This window comes from Thermobia domestica, chromosome 7 (assembly GCF_964235325.1).
Source record: "Thermobia domestica chromosome 7, izTheDome1.hap1.1, whole genome shotgun sequence".
NCBI classification, from domain to species: domain Eukaryota; kingdom Metazoa; phylum Arthropoda; class Insecta; order Zygentoma; family Lepismatidae; genus Thermobia; species Thermobia domestica.
Genome location: NC_137460.1, coordinates 167,750,829 through 167,768,149, shown reverse-complemented (window position 1 = coordinate 167,768,149; position 17,321 = coordinate 167,750,829). Strand labels below are relative to the sequence as shown.

The 17,321-nt window shown below is 37.5% G+C and overlaps 2 protein-coding genes across 6 annotated transcripts in view; both read left to right on the top strand.

Annotated features, from left to right (window-relative positions):
* The window catches only part of LOC145690563 (beta-1,4-glucuronyltransferase 1), a 148,712-nt gene that overhangs the window by 94,497 nt on the left and 36,894 nt on the right, over positions 1 to 17,321 (top strand). The gene's annotated exons all lie outside the window — the stretch shown is intronic.
* On the top strand, positions 662 to 1,168 carry LOC145689410 (uncharacterized). Its single transcript, XM_081763565.1, has one exon. The coding sequence runs from the start codon at positions 662 to 664 to the stop codon at positions 1,166 to 1,168; it is 507 nt and encodes a 168-aa protein (XP_081619691.1).

Here is a 17,321-nt window from a genome sequence, read left to right as displayed (position 1 = left end):
TAGTTCCTTGCGGAGTAGCCTTGGCATGCCTGCTTCGAGTTGGTTTTGCATGGAAGACACTGCACAACAGTTTTCATCAATGCAAAATTAGTGATTTACTCCGTAGTGGCCTGTTACGGCTGAGAGACAGTAACGAGTAGTGTGGAATGAGTGAGAATCGAAATCCTGCCAGAGACTTCCTTATCACGAAGTTTTATTGTGAATCCAATTCGAGGTGTTCATTATGAGTGAATGTCTTGTAAATTAAGTGCACTTTAGTGGCGAAGGTAAAGTCAAATTGGGATGATCTCAAAGTGCTGGACAGATATTAACTACTTGACGACATGGCCACTCTTTCTGAGCACGACAGAATAATTATTTTGATGATGGCGAATGGGGCGACCGCCAAAGATCGTATGCTGAAGTTAGGGCGCTATTTAACCAAACATTTCGCGGTACAAACGATCTCATTTCAAAGTCGACTGTCGAGGAAACGGGAAGTGTAAAGAATCGTCGAATTCCTGGGCTACCAAAGTCATCAACTACGGCTGAAAAACAGCTTGACGTTGCATTATCCTTCGTTGAAAATCCTCACCTAGGCACCCGTCAAGGTGCTCAACAACATATGAGTTGCATGACTGTCAACAGAACTTTGAAGGCAAACAAGTTCCACCTGTACAAAATGCATCTGATACATGAGTTAAATGAAGATGACTTCGACCGTCGTATGGAATTTTGTGAACAGATGATGAGGCGCATTGATGACGATCCTAACTTTCTCACTAGAATTGTTTTTTCAGACGAAGCTACTTTCGAATTAACTGGTCACGTTAACTTCAGATTTTGGGCTGACAGCGATCCTCATTGGTCAGTTGAAGCACATACCCAATACCCTCAAAAATTGAACGTCTGGGCGGGAGTGGTGAACACCTCCATAGTTAAACCATTTTTCATTTACAGGAATTTGAATGCTGGGAAGTATGCATATATGCTGCGGAACGAAGCACTTCCAGTAATTAGAGACATTGTAGCGGATAACTTAGCCGAAACGTGGTTCCAGCAAGATGGTGCGGGGCCGCACTATGGTGTAAATGTTAAGCAGTTTCTAAATGAGCAATTCCCCCAAAGGTGGATTGGCAGAAGAGGTGAAATTAAGTGGCCAGCTCGTTCTCCTGACTTCTCGCCCTGAACTATTTTCTTTGGGGACATTTGAGGAACTGTGTATACGAAAGGAAGCCTGTCAACTTAGATAAGCTTCGGCAAAGCATTATTGACGAAATTGCACTCATTGAACCCAATGTCATTAGGGCTGCTGTAGATGGATTCTATCATCGAATAGGGCATTGTCAAATCGAACAAGGTACGCAATTTGAGCACTTACTATAACACACTGGTTACTGGCGGATATCGTAGGTTCCAACAAGCACCCCGACTGTGAGAGGCGAGGTGATGCACCGACAGAATAGACCCAGGAGGGAATATACAGCTACTCAGGTACGTTCACGTAGCTGTTCCTATGTAGCTCTACAAGTAGTTAATTTATCGCCTGTTGGCAAATCTGATTTACACATTAGTCCTTTCCACTTCAATATAAATGTTTAATTTTAAACTTTAGTTGTTTCTCTGATTATTTCCTGCTAAGGTGACTAGAATAAAATATTTTCGATAACAATTCGGCATGTCTTTTTGTATCTTTTGATCGGAAGCGCATTTCCTGCATAACAGCGATAAAACATAGTTTTGCCACTACAGTGTCATCTCTCAAGAACACAAAAGAACTTTTTCAGATAAAAGTTGTATATTTTTGTGCTTTCCATCTGAATCTGCAATCACAACTGCGGGGTCCTATTTCAAATTTCCAAATTGCACTCTCTGTCTCACTAAGGTGTATCCAGGTGTTTTCATTTGCATAGACACACTTTAGGGATCAAACCTATTATACCCATATATATATATATATATATTTGTTTAATTTCATGCCCAGATGCGTATTTCTCGAGATATTCAACTATCCCGACATTTCTGTTGCGTTGCTCGATAAAACTATTTTGCGATTACAGTGCCATCTATCGAGCAAACAAACAAATATGTTGCAGATAAAAGTTACGTATTTTTGTACGAAGCATCTGAATCTACACTAAAACCTGGAGGTCCCATTTAAACTTTTCAAGTTGCCCCCTCTGCCCCTTAGAGGGCGCCAAGAAGCGTTGATTTGCACATAGTTAAATAGAAATCGAACAAATATTTGACACGTATTTTGTTTTTTCATGCTCGGACGTGTATTTCTCGATATATATTCCTGTCCCGATCTTTTTGCTGCGTTACTCAATAAAACAGATTTTTCGCGATTACAGTGCCATCTGTCAAGAATACAGAAAAATGTTTCCAGTAAAAATTACGTATTTTTGTGTGTAGCATTTGAATCTGCACTAAAAACTGGGGATCCCATTTAAACTTTTCAAGTTGCCCCCCTTAGGGGGCACCCGGGTGAATTCATTGTTCCACCCTGAAATAGAATTTAAAAATATATTTGCCACGTTTTTTTTTATTTCATGATACGACGCGTATTCCTCGAGATATTCCACCGTCCCGATCTTTTTGTGACACTCTGTATACCAGCCAAAGAAGAAAGATGGCCGTCGAAAATGCGGAAGGTATCCAGCGCGTGCGCGTGTAAGAATTGAAGCAGATGAAAGGTATAAGGGACGTACATAATTATTACGGAACAAATCAGTTACATAAACTTGTAGTGAATAAAATATGAGGAATTGTCTGCTGAACTCTGTTGTATCACCAGAATTTTGTGATGTTTACTGTCTCTTTGATTTTTTTAAAAACTATAACTGCTTTTCGTTATTCATAAATATAAAGAGAAAAAAAAAACTGTCACTAAATCTTAAATCGTCCTCAAATCGTGTACTAATAGAGAAAATATGTGGGGGGGGGGGGGGAAGGATCCAATATATCTACAATACGTACTTATTAAATAAAATCTCAGTTCCCTCTCCTTTTGTCTCTCATGTATAGCCTTAAACAGATAGCAATGTGAAAACATGTTCATTCTAAAAACTAATTCTTTAGTGTTTTGCGCATGGAGAGTCATTTCAGAAGAAAATAAATGGCCATTAAATCATATCAATACTAGCTAAAGTGTCCGTTCTGAGCACGGGAACAATAACATTTAATAAATATAAAACCGGAAGTATAATTTTTGTAGAAATTGCTTCTTTTCCCCTCAAGATTCTGAAGTTTCGAAAACTCTGAATCACATATTTTTAATGAATGTGTTGGGTGCCGAAGAGCATACGCCCGACAAACAAATCCTTATATTGAGTACTTTCTGATTGAAGAAAAAGAAATTTAAGTAATCTAGAAGTTTTCCCCTTTTCTATTTCAAGCGGAGTTCTCGAAGACACGAGGTCGAAGAAAGAATCGCCTATGAAATTATCACTCATCGGAGTTTGAATTTCTACGATCAATCGCTCAAGCACCGCTCTATTACAATAACGGCGGATCTGACCTTTCTAATATAAATAACATAAAGAGTTTGTTCGTGTGTCTTGTCTATCTTTGTGCGGCCTGTGCACCAGACGAGTGGACCGAAACTTTTCAAAATTTGGTCACGGGTAGCTTGGTCTAGGCCTCAGATCAAGACGAAGAGGTTTTTTTTTTTTTTTTTTTTTTTTTCAAATTTCGAACTAGGGGGTCTCAGGAGGACGTTTACCGGGACCGGCCTGGGGACCAGACAAGTTGACGAGAGTTACCAAATGTTGGTCAAAGATACCTTGGTTCAGGTACCACACCAAGGCGAAACGTTTTTGACGAAATTCGAACCACGGGGTCCCAGGGGGGCGTTTACCGGGACATGTAAAAGTAGTAGAAAATGACCGATATCAGTGTCGATTTCATAGTTTTCGCGGTGGCTCAGATCAATAGTGAAATTCCAATCGCATTAACTTCCAAATTCACCCTATTTGGCTGCGGGCCGTGGGTCAACGGGCGGGAGGATACCTAAACGTAAAAGTAATCCAAAGAATGACCGATATTAGTGTCAAATCCATAGTTTTCGCGGTTTTTGATATCAATGGTGACACTACCATTAGCGATGACTTTCAAATTCATCCACCGTTGTATGCGGGCCTTGGGTCATCAGAGGGGGGAATTCCGAGACATGTAAAAATTATCGAAAATGACTGATATTAATGTCAAATCCATAGTTTTCGGGGTCGCTGAGCTCAATGGTGAAACTCAAGACCGCGTTTACTTTCACATTTAGTCCCATCAGCTAAGGACAGGGGGTTATAAAGGGGATCACGAGATATGTAAAAATAATCCACAATGACCGATGTCAAATCCGTAGTCTTCGCGGTGGCTGAGATCAATGGTAATACTTTCATTAGCGATGATTTTCACATTTAGCCACATTGTATGCGGGCCGGGAGTCACCGGAATTGGGGAATTGCGAGACATGTAAAAATAATGGAAAATGACCGATATTAGTGTCAAATCCATAGTTTTCGCTGTCGCTAAGATGAATGATGATACTTCCACAGCCATTGACTTCCAAATACAGCCCCCATCTGCTGCTGGCCAGAGGCGTTGTTTTTTTCAAAATTGGAACCAGAGGATCATAGGGGCTTTTACCGTGATATGTAAAAAGTAGTAGAAAATGGCAGATGTTAGTGTCACATTCATAGTTTTCGCAGTATTGTTTGGGGGCCAGAGGAAATTTTTTCGCAATTTGAACCAAGGGGATCTGAGGGGGTGTTCACCGGGACATGTAAAAGTAGTAGAAAAATGACCAATATTTGTGTCGAATCCATATTCATCGAGGTTGCTCAGATGTATAGTGACACCCCCGATAGTGTTTGCGTTCAAATTCAGCCCGCATTGGCCTTCCCAATGAAAACACATGTACGTTGTTGGATATATATTCACACAAAATATATCCAATTTTAGAAATGTTTCTTAATTGTTCTCCCGTTGTTCAGTTTGTTTACATTGATATTTTTATCTAATCCGTGCGAAGAACGGGCATAACAGCTAGTACGAAATGGTAAAGTGTTTGTTATGGACCAAATTACAATGAATTCAATTATATAGATAATTATTATAATTATAATTAATAATTAGTTCCTTGTTGAATTATAGTTACTTTTCAGTGGAAAAAAGAATAAAATTTGGAAGTCCCAAATCAACGTAAAGTAGACCAACGTAAAGGAAAAATGTATAAAATTTTCCATATAATAAAGCTTACAAACTTAAAATTTCCATGTAATTAAGCTAAATTTCCATTTTTGTGTCGTTTTGTGCGCTATTTCCTCGTTTTCTGCGTCACCGGAAATAGGTCAATGTTATCCTACAAATATGGCGGAACAAGTTAATGCTGTTCTTTCAGGAACGATTTCGATGTAGTTTCCTTCACATCGCCTTGTGCGTTTTTTTTTTTTTTTTTTTTTTTTTAAATACCGTTTTGTAAGCCTGTTTCCACGTTTTGTGAATCAATGGTAGTGGGTCAAAATGGGCATTCAATGTGCGAAAAAAAATGATCCACTCTCCCACCAGTATCGAATTTCGAGGTCGCTTTTTTCGCATTGTTTAGTGCATGTTTTTTACCGTTTCTGCGCATATTTTCACGTTTTGTGCGCCAACGAAAGTGGGTCAAAGACGACCTACAAATATGGCAGGAAAAGACCCTCCGTGTGGACTTTGTGGTGGACAAACACCGTGCTCGTGGGTTTTCTCGAGGTTCTCCCGTTTCTTCCCACTTTCTTCATTCCACCATTTCACTCATCTCTCATCATCACCGTCACCTTTAGCCTAACCGGCATAACCGTGGGACGTAAAACTTAGATTTCATTTCATTTTTTCATTTTGACCCACTTCCATGGACGCACAAAGCTACACAAATCATGCATTAAAAATGTGAAGGAAATGATCTTGACATTCGAGGATGACGGAACAGCATTAGTTATTCCGCTATACTTGTAGGCCATTTTGACCCATTTTCGCTGTCGCACTGAAGTGGAAATAGGAGCACAAAACGGTACAAAGCAGACACTAAACGATGCGAAAGAACCAACCCCGAAATTCGATAGTGGCGGAACAGTGAGCCATTTAACTCCCACTTTAAAGGCCTGTTTAACTCACCTCGGGTGATGCACAAGACGAGAAATAGGTGCAGAAAACTTTAAAAAACGGCACTAAATGATGCGAAAGTAACAATCTAGAAATTCGATAGTGGCGGAACAATGGGTCATTTTCGTCACACTTTGGAGGCCCATTTTAACACACTTCTGGTGACGCGCAAAACGTGGAAATAACGGCACGAAACATTCACTAGTCGATGTAAAAGGAAGGACCACGAAATTCGGTATTGGCGGAGCAGTGGGTCATTTTCGTCACACTTTGGAGGCCCATTTTGACACACTTCTGGTGACGCACAAAACGTACAAAACAGGCAATAAACGATGCGAAAGAATCGACTCCGAAATTCGATAGTGGCGGAACAGTGAGCCATTTATCTCCCACTTTAAAGGCCCGTTTAACTCACTTCCGGTGACGCACAAGACGAGGAAGTAGGTACTGAAAACTTTTTTAAAAACAGGCACTAAACGATGCGAAAGAAACGACGTAGAAATTCGATAGTGGCGGAACAATGAGTCATTTTCGTAGGTGACGCACAAAACGTGGAGATAAGGGCACGAAACGGCACGAAACATTCACTAGTCGATGCGAAAGGAACGACCACGAAATTCGGTAGTGGCGGAGCAGTGGGTCATTTTCGTCCCACCTTCGAAGCCCATTTTGATCGTCTTCCAGTGACGCACAAAACGTCGAAATAGGCGCACAAAATGGTACGTGATGTGAAATTAACGACCTCGAAATTCGATAGTGGCGGAACTCTTGGTCATTTTCGTCCCATCTGAATGGGACGAAAATATAAAAATTCGCGCTCAAAACAGCAAAAAACTAGCACTAAACGATGCGAAAGAATGGACCTCGAAATTCGTTGGTGACGGAACAGCGACTCATTTTCGTCCCACCTTGGGGACTCATTTTAACCCAGTTTCCATGACGCACAAAACGTGGAAGTAGGTGCAGAAAACGGCACAAAACGATGTGAAGGAAACGACCTCGAAATTCATTGGTGGCGGAACTGCAATAACTTGTTCCACCATATTTGTAGGCCCATTTTGACCCACTTCCGGTGATGCACGAAATGTGGGAATAGGCGCATAAAGCGACACAAAACACGCACAAAAGATGCAAAACAAAGTACCTCGAAATTCGTTGGTGGCGGAACAAGTTAATGACGCCGTGAGCACCAGTATAAGTATATACTGTAGTTCTTACCAGGGGGCGCGGTGATTCAGTGGTAGATCGTTCACCTCCGGTGCTTGAGGTCCCTGGTTCGATCCCAGCTTGCGCCGTGTGGACTTTGTGGTGGACAAATACCGTGCTCGTGGGTTTTCTCGGGGTTATCCCGTTTCCTCCCACTTTCTTCATTCCACCATTACATTCATTTCCCATCATCACCGTCTCCTCCAGCCTAACCGGCATAACCGTGGAACGTAAAACTAGATTTCATTTCATTTTTTGTAGTTCTGACTATCAAGGCTGAGAACTGCATGGTCCAATTTTTTAGCCAAAGTAGAAGCCCAACCGGGATAGTGATGTCAACCGGCTCGGCTCGGTTCAACTGAGCGTACAGCTTGAGCTGGCTTGGTTGGGATGACCCATCGACTGGGCTCAATTGAGCCAATGGCTTGAACCGGCTCGGTAGAGACGAGTCCATAGGCTGGGTTCGAGTCAGCTTAACTGAGCCGATGGCTCGAACCGGCTCGGTTGGGGAAAGCAATCAGATCCGTTCGGTTCGGCTCATGTGAACCATCGGCTCAAGCTGGCTCGGTTGGATGAGCTGTTGGCTCGGCTCACTTCTCGGTTCGGCTCGATAAGTGAATGAGCTGTGAGCGAGCCGCTTGACTCGTTGACAACCCTAAACACGGGTCGTGCAGTTTTGAACATGTTTGGCTGGAGTCCTATAACTTTTAACAATTTTTGGCTCGAGCCCGAATACTTCCTCCTCCTGAACTCAAACCTAGAACCTCGTGACCGATGTCCTTGCCTCCTGAAGATTTTTTGACGACCGAGGTCGACAGTATACTAATTTTTAGTATTCAGATACAAACCGTCTATATTCCATGTTTATACAGGTACACGGTATAATAATAATAATAATTAGTTGTAGTAGTAGTATCATTGATAATTATATTGTCTATGTAGGATACTTGAAGATAGTAGTACTTGGAACTACACAAAGGATTTAGCTCGAATTGGCTCGTTTTGGCTCGACTCGACTCGAAACTCGATCCAAATTCGAGTCGAGTTGGGGGAAATTTTTCGAGCCGAGTTCTCGACTCGAGCTCAAAGATGTCTGCTTCGAGTCGAATCGAATTTTAAAGAAAATTCGCTCGAACTCGTTCGTGCCCATTCCTATTGTATGCATGACTGGCATATAGAGTTGTTTCGAGGGGGATAGAACCATAAACATAATATATTTAAAAAATACTTAGTTTTACGGCTTTCTTCCCAGGGGGACGAAGGGATGATAGTTATCCAGCATTTCTTATTATAAGTACCTTATTTGAAATATGTAAAACAGTAACAAGTGGACAACACAATATACACACATCATCTTATCTTCAGTTTTAATTGCTGATTTCAATTGCAATGAACAATTACAAGTTTCAATTGTCAGTTGCAATTAACAATTAAATGTTTCAATTGAACCCTTTGCGATTGACAATTAACATTTAAAAGTTTCAATTGCCTGGTGATCAATTAACAATTGAAAATTTAATTGCAAATTTTATGATTGAATTCAATTGCAATTGAAATTAATTGTCAATTACAAATTGAAATCAATTGCAATTAATTTTCAGAGCAATTACTTTTAATTGATTGATCAATTGCAATTGATTTCAATTGATTTTGCCCAACACTGTTTCTTGTGTAGTATTTAAAAAACGTGTACCAGTTCTCCAGGCAAGTGTTATGCACGCCTGTTACGTACAGAAAAAATCATCAGGGAGGATTCAAGCACCGAAATTCATTATTTCGGGACACGGACCATTTTTGTATACAAATCTTAATATTGTAAATGGTTATTTTTTCAGAATATCTTGTTGAAGAGACTATTAAATCTGGAATCCACGCTTTCCGTACACTACTAATATACACCATTAACAGCACGAAGCACGTGGTTTTGGAAAGAGTACTCTACGGCATCGTATGACATACTGTATGGAAGTGGACAGGCACTTCGAGCATTTACTGAAAAAAACAGGCAGAGGTTGGCAATCACGTTAATGTGTAACTAGGTTTCACTAACTTTCCGAATGAAAGTGTATTCCACGATTTTCGTTCTTTTTTTTCTGTGATATCTCTCTACAGATATCTCTCACGCATTATCTTGTACATTGTTGCTAGCGGTCAAGAAATTTTCAGGAAACTAGGTTTTTAGCTAACCATCATAAAATGATATTTAACTGTCTGCCTATACATTGTAAGCACAACACATTGACTTGTTTACAATTTAGCACGTACCATGTCTAAAACTACAAAAGAAGTACTCGTGGTATTGATTTTGAAAACCTTTTCGGGCAAAGAAAGAGTTTTCATCAGTTTTGTTTTTATACCTGACGCCATATTTTAACCTTCTCACGTGTATCGTTACTTGTGTAGAATATTTTACTTCCTCTGATAAATATGCCACACACTTTTTTCCTGTGCAATCGTTATTTATGTCACAGGTTTCATTCCCCAGTTAACAGTTCAAAGCTGACTGGACAAGAGTTTGTAAATACTCTGTGCTAACTAAGATTAGTAAAAATACGAAATCTGAGCAGCAGACATTAAAGGGTATAGAAGTGTCTAAAGCTAACATTGCAATGTCAGGAAAATTGTATTTCCACGTTAGTGTCAAACTTTTACAAGCCCTTCTCACTAGTCTGGTAGCTGCGCATGTGCTTTTGATACATCAGATCTCATGTTCAATTCCTGGTGGGAGAGCACAAATATTTAATTTCACGATCATTCACTTTATTAATCATCCGTTTCATTCAACCTAAAAGAGCGTATCCGTGGTACGTTAAACTAAATATATATATATATATATATATATATATATATTTCGAACTTCTGCTATATGAAATGTTCCTAAGCAGACATATTAAGAATTTGAAAGGCCTAGAAAACTGTATAAAGGTTTTTTCCCCAACAATCCGGGATCCGGAAACTAGGCATATAGATAGATGGGAGTCAGAAGGGAATACAGGCAGAATCTACTTTACAGAGAGGAAAGGGTTGGAGTACAGGAGGTCAATAAACCTGTAACTAGAAAACAGGTGGGAGATGCTGAAAAGCGAAGGAAAGAGATCCCATAGATTCGAGGAACGAAAGGAAAGCATATGCGCGATCCACACAGTATATCAATTCATATTTGTATCTGCACATTCACTCTTCGTCTTCTATGATTATCATCCCTTTGCTAACGTGACTCATGCTCTCCGTCAAATCACATCGTTTCTCCTCACTTACCGTAAAAGGTATTTCTTTATGTATGAATGTACGTTCTCGTGTCTATCTCACTTTGTGTAATTCCTGTCTGCTGGGCCTTTGTCAGTATTAACCCTTAGGTAAACGAGTCGTATTTCGCAACGTCAGTAGGCGCGTGGGGTATTAGATACTGACTCCAATCATCATATATTTCCAAAATATTTTTAATATACTCCTTTTTTTCTCCTACCATATCCAATAATATCTTATTTGATACCTTGTCCATTCATCTAATTTTCACAATTCTTCTATAGCATTATATTTCAAAAGCTTCCACTAACCGTTTTTCGTCTTCTAGTGTTCGTGTCTCACATCCATACAATGCCACACTCCACACATATGCTTTCATCAACCATTTCTTCAGTTCTATGTTCAGTTAGAAGCTTTTTTTTTTTTTTAATGCTTTTTTCGCCTGAGCTATTCTGTATCTTACATCTTGTTTGCATCTGTTATCACTCGTTATTTTAATCCGTAAGTAACAGAATTCCTCAACTTCTTCCACCAAGTGGTCTATTTTGGTATTTATTATTATTAGAGCAACCCGCATTATGCTTTCTTTTTTGTTTAATTATGCTTTTTTTTTCAAATTATGCTTTATTGTTAATTTCAATTATTGTTTTGCATTAATCATGTATAATGTGTAATATTTACTGTACATTAAATATTTTAAATATCTTGATCTATTTATTAATATTTTATACAACCAGTTTCTTTCATATTTAATGAACTTTCCACTTAATGCACTGTAAAGAGATAAGCTTTACTAGAGTCAGATTTTTTTTTTTTTTTAAATCACTTGTGTTCACCTTAGAGGTGCATATATACAGAAAGGGAAAGTAAAAGATGCCTCCAAAAAGTACAGAAAGTGCTCAAGTTCAAGAGGTACACATAACAATATAGTGTGGAGTATTTGTGCACTTTTTGCACATTTTGAATCTACTCTGATTCAGGGAGGGGGGGGGGGGGGGCGTACTAGCTACAAAATCTTTAAACGTTACTTCAACTTTTTCTCACAGAACTCCGCAGTTACACTCGGAAGAAAACTGTTGTTTATTCATTGTTGGTGAAGTTTTCTTCTTTTTCTTTCTTTTGTCTACTTCAAAGGATTACACCAAAAATTTACAGAAATAAAAATAAGCTTTTCATAGTTGCATTGTTATGTTCTCAAAGATTTTGTATTGTAAGTATTGGTTTTAAAAAAATATTAATACAGTATTTTTAACTTCTAGTTAAACAGAATATTCCAAGAATTGTGCTATATATTCTAAATTATGCTTTATGCTTTATTTTCTAAAATTGTGCTTTTAAACCTAGTTGCTTCTGGACCCTTAGACAACAACAACCATGTTCAAGGTACCAACCATATGTGTAAATTGCTGTTATGCTTTTAATGCTTTTGGATTGTCTTATTATTATTATTATTATTAATAATATTTATTTTCTAGCACATCTTATAATTTTTGTCTTGCTCTCGTTAATCTCCATGTTGAATTTTCTTCTAAGTACCTGTTGCATATCGTTTAGACCTGTCTTTTATTTTTCTCACTGTTTGCCACATTACAATATCGTCCGTATCGTCCGTAGTATGTGGATTTTCTGCCCATGAACAGTTATTCCTACTATGCTGTGAATGTCCTTCTTTTCTTTCATTACTTCAATGTAGAGATTAAACAAAATGCTAATAATGAGCATCCTTGTCTACCCTCTTTGTGAATTGTTGCTTCTTCTCTCTCTCTCTCTCTCCTACTTCAGTTGTTGCCTCCTGGTCTTTGTGCTGGTTATATGTTATTCTTCGCTCTTTGTAGTTTATTGCTGTCTATATTATTAAACACTTTTTCCAGGCTCACAAATGCTACGTAAGTTGCTCTTTGCAATATATTCTTTTTCCCTACAATCCTCTTAATGCAAGTGTTGTTTCCTTCGTTCTTGTTTTCTTTCTGATCTGAACTGGTCATCTGTTAGTACTTCTTCTACCTTAGACTCCAGTCTTCTATAGAGTATCTTTAAGATTTTTGAAGCATACATAAGCAAGCTTATCGTTCTGTATTTGTCGCATTTATCAGCACCTACTATTGCGACGGTATTGCGACTGTCTTGCTAGTCTAGAGGCACCTGCCCTTCTTCATAAATGTTTTAATTAATTGATAACAATGTGCCCTCTGAACTTCTTGTTCCTCATTTTGTAAGATTTCTTCTTGTCCTGGTATCTCATTTATACCTGGAGCTTCCCATGCTTTAGGCCTTGTAATGCTTTGTCGTACTTGGATCTGTGTGTGAAGTCTCCTCGTGCCTCCTCTTCTAGTTTTTTTTTTTTTTTTTTAATGTTTTCTAATTCTTCTAATTGCTTGTCGCTTCCCAAGAGCCTTTCTAAATATTTCTTCCATGTTTTTGCTGTATCTCCAGCTTCAGTTATAGATCTTCCTTTTTTTTTATCTTTTAATGCGTTGGTCTTTAGTCTCCGTCTCTTTATCTTAACCTTTTTATAAGCCACATCTGCTCTTCCTATATTCATATCCTTTTCTACGGTATCTCTTCATATTGTTGTCATATCTACTTATCCTTGGCAGGTCTGAATTTAATAATGATCTTGTTTCTTATTCTTTTATACTGTATCTTAACGTCACTGCTATTCATATTCTTCAATTTCCTTCTCTCATTCATTAAGACATAATTTCTTTGGTGATCAATTTTTTCAATGATATCTTTTTTTCGTAACCCAATACTTCCTTTGCAGTAGTAAGCAGTCCAGTTGTTATGAATGATCATTCCTTGATAATTTCTTCCTTCTACAATTTTTTGTGCAATTTTTATACTTTTTTTCTCACATAACTTCCTTGAATTCTTTGTTCCTTAGCTTATGTATGTCAAGTCTTCCATTTTTTCCTCTATCTTCTTGAATTTCAACTATTGGTCATGACTAAGTTGTGATCCTATCCACATCCGCTCCATTTGGTTTCTGAATTTATCTTCCAGAAATCAAAATATAAGCATGTCACATTTTGTAATCTTTTCATTGCTTGATTCATGCAGATAAAATAAAAGTACAGAAGTAATGTACAAAATTATTCTTATATTGGAAATACAAAAATGAGGTAATTATTAACTCTACATGTACGGATGAGATATCAAAGTAGAGAAAACTTCTAAAATTATATACCTGAATGCGTTTTTTTAGAGATTGATTTTGCAGATACTTCAATTATTAGAATATGAAAGTTTACACTTTTTTCTTTCAATTTTACGGTTAATTTCATACTACGTCTGCAGTAGACCTAAAATCCTACTTCTAATATATGCACTATTATTATTATCAGTTGTAGTAGTAGTAGTAGTAGTAATGGTAATAAGTATTGTAAGAAGTTAAACTCATTTGTAATATCGTAAATTTCAGTATACCTCGAATAAAGCTGTTTCAATCATCGAAACAGACAGTTTTATGACAGAATTCTTTCTATGTTAGATAAACATATTTTTCGTCATATAGGGAAAGGTAGTACACAGTGGATCAGAAGGCGTTGTTCATTTATTTCTTGCACAAATTCACTTAGCGCATGTCAGTTGTTTTGTTTTCACATTACACACTTATTAACGAAATGTCAAAAACAATGGATGCTTCTCACTTGTGGTGAAGTGAAAAATCTGTTTTGCTTGCGCTAAAGGTAAAAAGAATGAAGTAATAGAAGTGAATTCTGTGACGTCGTGATTTATCATGTAATTTAGAATATCATGGACATGGAAAGTAGGTAAGAATGTATTTGTAATTTAGCATTGTTTATTTTGTTCTTCTGTTTCAATAGTTCTTTGTCGTGGGAAACTGAGTTGACACCTACAAGTACATAGCGAATCACATCGGTTTGGTACACAGTGGACTGATCCATTCTATACCTTATTGTGCTTACAGAAGTTCAATTATTTGGCATACTCATTTAGAAACAAATCATAGTAATGGTATTTCACGTAGGTTTTTACTGTCATGTTACATGTTACAGATTAGTAGTTGGACCACGAAGAAATACACGCAAAACAGGTAATGTGAAAGACATTTCGATGAAAGAAGCAGTACAATTAGTGCTGGAGCAGGGATATTCTATTAGCAATGTTGTTTAATTGAGAAACATTGATTACACAACTTTGAACAGATATGTCTCAAAAAATAAGAAAGCACCAGGTGACAATGTTAAAATGTCAGATTATTCTGTACGATAAATATTTACTTTAGAGTTGGAACAATTATTTGCGAAATATACAACGAAATGTGCAACAAAATGTTACTGTTAGTCTACCGTGGCCGTGAGGCATTTGGCGTATGAAATTGCTAAGAACAACAATATATCAATACCTGCTTCGTGAAGAAAGAAGAAAAAAAATCAAGTATAGAGTGAATTGTAATAAAGATCTTAGTATTCGAAATCTAGAAGGTGTGGTAAATGGTGTCAATCTTGGACACTCAAGACTGACGTCAGTGGACAAACACAATGTTGAGGCATTCTTTAGTAATTTACGTTACTTAACTTCGAAATATCACAAATTCTGTAGCCTTTCACGTATTTCCAACTTAGATCAGAGAGGAACTAAAATAGTTCAGACATCCAATAAAGCAATAACTGAGAAAGAAGGCAAGCAATTAAATCTATGCACGAATGGCGAAAAGCGGGTCCTCGTTACGAGTGTGTGACTGAGCATCGGGTATATTTTTGCCACCAATTATGGTTTATCTTAGAAAATATTTTAAGCAACACATGACCAATGAGGCATCACCTAACACACTCAGTTTGAGAACTTCTTCAGCATGGCTGAATGAAGAATTGTTATCACATTTTACAACCGTTGGATGTGCCTGTTTCCGTACCATTGGGAGCACATTAAAATGCAGCTGTGGATACCTGGTTGTTACAAAACCCAAGAGTACCTATGTCAATATACGAAGTAGCTCAATACTTGGGAATAACATTTACACGAGCAGTGATTCTAATTAACATCAAATCAGGTTTTAGAAAAAAATAGGAATGTTTCCTTACTATCAAAATGTATTTACAGACCCTGGTTCTTTTCTACACTGTATGTACGCAAAAGCAGACAGAAGACGAAATCTATGCACGTTCCTCAAGCATAAATCCTCTTAATTCCAGAAGTAGACAATATAGATGCAGATCCGAGAGAAAATGTTTTCCAGAAAGAAGAACGTAAGTATTTTTGTGTCACTCACAAAAAAACATCGTAGACAGAAAGGCAGAAGCATTATCTTCACAGACACTCCGGAAAGAGCCAAACGTTTTGAAGGCAAAGTCAGTGCACAAAGGGAGTCCAAATTCGGTAGCAATCGGAAACAAAGGATAAAAGAGAGACGTTCCGTCCTGAAGAAAGGGAAAGAAAATAGTAGTTCAACGGAGAATGATGATTTTCAGTCAATTGTATTGTAAGATTCTTCAGACGACGCAGTTTAACGTCTCACGATTATGCACCTCATGCTAAGGTAGATGGGATGTCACTTTAGAGACAAACTATTACTTATGATGATTAAGAACAGAGCCAAAGAGATCTTCGATGTGGTGATTACGTTCTTGTAAGATTTCTTTCACAGATACATTACGTCGCTCAAATCACGACTAGGAAAGACAATGAAAATGACTTTTAGACTTCGTTTCTAAGAAGTGAGAAGATACATGAAAGTTTCAACCAACCAAATAATCCAGATATTTCACGCATACACAATATTTGTATAGTAAAGGGGCTTCCAAAACCTCTTGTTGTGGAAAATAAAAAACACTGTCTGGTAATATGAGGTTGCCGGTTGAATTCCAGGGAATTGATTTCCGTTAATCTTTTGAAGTTTCAAAGAATAATAATGTCCACTTAGACCAATATTTTTTCTAGTCATAGTGAAACTAATAATTTGCATAATCAGACTAATTGAATTCAGTACAGAAAGTTAAATTCTTTTTTATAACAAGTTGCTTATGCTATTGTGCATAATTACTTAAACTACTAAATGTACTAATCCAGAACCAATGATTCTCTGTACAAGATATCAATTTAATTGTTAAAAATGTTTGTTTTATAACAGTCGTTTGTATTATTTATTTTGGTAATCAATTCCTGAAATTAATAGTATGCCATTAAGACGCTTGTAATACTCCAATTCTAACTTTTATTTAGAATTTTATAATTTATTTTGTATTGAGAGTAGTAGTATACAATAATGCTTACAATTTTACGTAGATTTGGACATTTTCAGATGATGGGTCCCTTTTATCATACGTTTCTATTCATTACTTTCAATACATTGTTCCTTTGATCCACTGGGTACGCATATATAATCCACTGTGTACGATGATGGTACACAGTGAACCACTTTACAAGCATTAGCATTAACTGTAAATGTAAGATACAGAGCAGCGCTACAAATTAATAAATTACTTACGAATGTAGTGGAGACGTATTCCCATGTTCTACACTTAACAAATTCCAGTAATACTTACATCAAACGGATTTTTGCTGAAAGTTTTAAAAATTGATCCACTGTGTACTACCTCCCCCTACTACCAAGTGTTTTCATTTTCGTCATGTATCCACCTCATCTTTGTCTTAGTCAGGCTTCTCAGCCTAAAACTAGTTTCCACATAAGCACCCAGCTTCATTATAATGTAAGCATGCGAAGTCATAGAATACGAGCTTGTTCTATTCATACATTTCTGTATAAAAACTCTAATACTAACGAAATT

Coding starts and splice junctions, on each gene's coding strand:
- LOC145689410 (XM_081763565.1), top strand. CDS start 662: ATGCATCTGATACATGAGTTAAATGAAGATGACTTCGACCGTCGTATG.